The sequence below is a fragment of the Fulmarus glacialis genome, unplaced genomic scaffold (genome assembly GCF_000690835.1).
Source record: "Fulmarus glacialis isolate BGI_N327 unplaced genomic scaffold, ASM69083v1 scaffold16537, whole genome shotgun sequence".
Lineage (NCBI taxonomy): Eukaryota > Metazoa > Chordata > Aves > Procellariiformes > Procellariidae > Fulmarus > Fulmarus glacialis.
Genome location: NW_009221412.1, coordinates 3470 through 5434, shown reverse-complemented (window position 1 = coordinate 5434; position 1965 = coordinate 3470). Strand labels below are relative to the sequence as shown.

The following is a 1965-nucleotide window of genomic DNA, read 5'->3' as shown; positions in this document are numbered from 1 at the left end:
GATGTATTTGGGGGAGGGGGTCGGCGTGGATTTGGTGGGGGGGGCAGCAGGGATGGCCTGTAGCACCCCTGTCCCTCCTCCTCCAGTTGCATCTGCCCGGGCTGCACCAGGACTCAGCAAGACTTTCCTCCCAAGTGCTTTAGCTCAAGCTGCCAGGTTAAAGCTTCCGTAAATCCTGGTAGAGTTTGCATCTGCGGCTCCCATCAAATCCGGCTTCTAACGATACGGGCACTATCCTGCCCCGGCCAGCGCGGGGGGGAATGCCTGTGCAAATTGGGTGGAGGGGCCGGGCTTGCAAACTGTGCCACGGGTCCGGCCCTCTGGTCCCTTCAGCATCCTAAACATTGCTGAGGTTTGCTTGTATCAGGGCAGGAGCTGGTGCTGAGGGGAACCCGTGCTGGAATTCCTTCAGGAGGTTTCCCTCTGATGTAGCTCTTTATCCGAAAAGCGTGCCTGCGGTCCGGAGCCAGGCTGTACGGCTCGGGGCAGCTCCGCTGCTGGTGTGTAACACGGGCCGTGCTTGTTGGAAGGTTTGCAAGTAACAGCAGTTACGGGCAGGACAGACGGGTGTCTGTCGAAGGGAGGAGGACTGTGGTGGTGTCGGACTATGGACAGGGCAAAAGGAGGAGTAAAGCTGTCTGGTGCATGCCCTGGAATGGTGTCACTTGTGAACGGTGCAAAGAAAGACTAAAGTGATGCCAGGGACCAGATGCCATCCCTGGAGAGTGCTTGCTTTCACCTCAGGTAATTGTGAAGGAGGACAGGGGAGGAAAGCGCATACCCTTTGCAGTGTAAGATCTCGTTGGACCTTGCACGTTAAGGCTGAAAGCCAGGGCAGGCTGCAGCTGAGGCGAGAGAAGTGTGGGAAGGTGGATGGTGCTGCTGCTGGGAACATACCTGCCCGTGGGGACACCTTGGGGACTTCAATCTCTATTTGCATTAACTTCGTAATATTTTAGCATGAGCGTTAGGGCTATTTTCTTGCTTAGATTATCCCACTGGTCTTTTATAAAGCCGCCCCTCCTTATAGTTGTGCTGTTCCAGCTCCATGGGCTTGCACTGTGAGAGAGAAGAGCTGCTCTGCGATTTATCGGTGATTGCAGCTCGGCAGTGGGTAAACCAAGGAGCTGCCGGGAACTCAGACGGGGCAGCCGGGCACGTTCACCAGCACTTAGGCAGACGGGATGCTGCTTGGGCTGGCAGCGCTTTTCCGACAGAAAGTGCCAGGAGAATTTGGCCTTATCTGGATGGGAAAGACCTTGGTTTCATCTCCCTTCTGAATGTAGGTGGCACCTCTAAATGTGTGACATCTCCCTACAGGCGCTGCTCTAGGGGGGCACGGGGCCGGCGTGCAGCCGGGGGATGTGGCTTTCCTGCTCGGAGAGCGGCAGCAGCGGGTGGCACCGGGGGACGCATGGGGCAGCCGCATGTCCGGAGGAGTTGTGATTTCTGATTCATTTAGATTTTTACATTTTTTTAGGTTATTCTTTAATTCAGAGTTATTATAATGTTACTGTACTGTAAAAATACTGAATTTTAATGTCTTTTCCCTGGGTTTACGTTGCTCTCTTCTTGCAATGTCAGGACAGTAGTGGCAGGGGACAGTAAGGGGCAGGCAGTGTCTCGGAGCAGATCCCAGCTCTTCCAGCCCATTGCATGAGGTTACCAGAGTTAGACTGATGGTGATACACGAACGCCTGTCCCACCGGGGCACAAGCAGCTTTGTGTGACATTATTGCTTTAATTTGCAAGGGGATGGATGTGCTCTCTTCTTGCAATGTCAGGACAGTAGTGGCAGGGGACAGTAAGGGGCAGGCAGTGTCTCGGAGCAGATCCCAGCTCTTCCAGCCCATTGCATGAGGTTACCAGAGTTAGACTGATGGTGATACACGAACGCCTGTCCCACCGGGGCACAAGCAGCTTTGTGTGACATTATTGCTTTAATTTGCAAGGGGATGGATGGTC

The 1965-nt window shown here is 54.2% G+C and overlaps 1 protein-coding gene across 1 annotated transcript in view; it reads left to right on the top strand.

Moving 5' to 3' along the window:
• ADAMTSL2 (ADAMTS-like 2) overlaps window positions 1–1965 on the top strand; it is a gene marked incomplete at its 3' end in the record, with an annotated part of 21642 nt that overhangs the window by 16702 nt on the left and 2975 nt on the right. The window contains exon 13 of the mRNA XM_009581113.1: window positions 1321–1442. Within this exon, the coding sequence (XP_009579408.1) occupies window positions 1321–1442 (122 nt within the window). The remainder of the gene's footprint in view (window positions 1–1320; window positions 1443–1965) is intronic.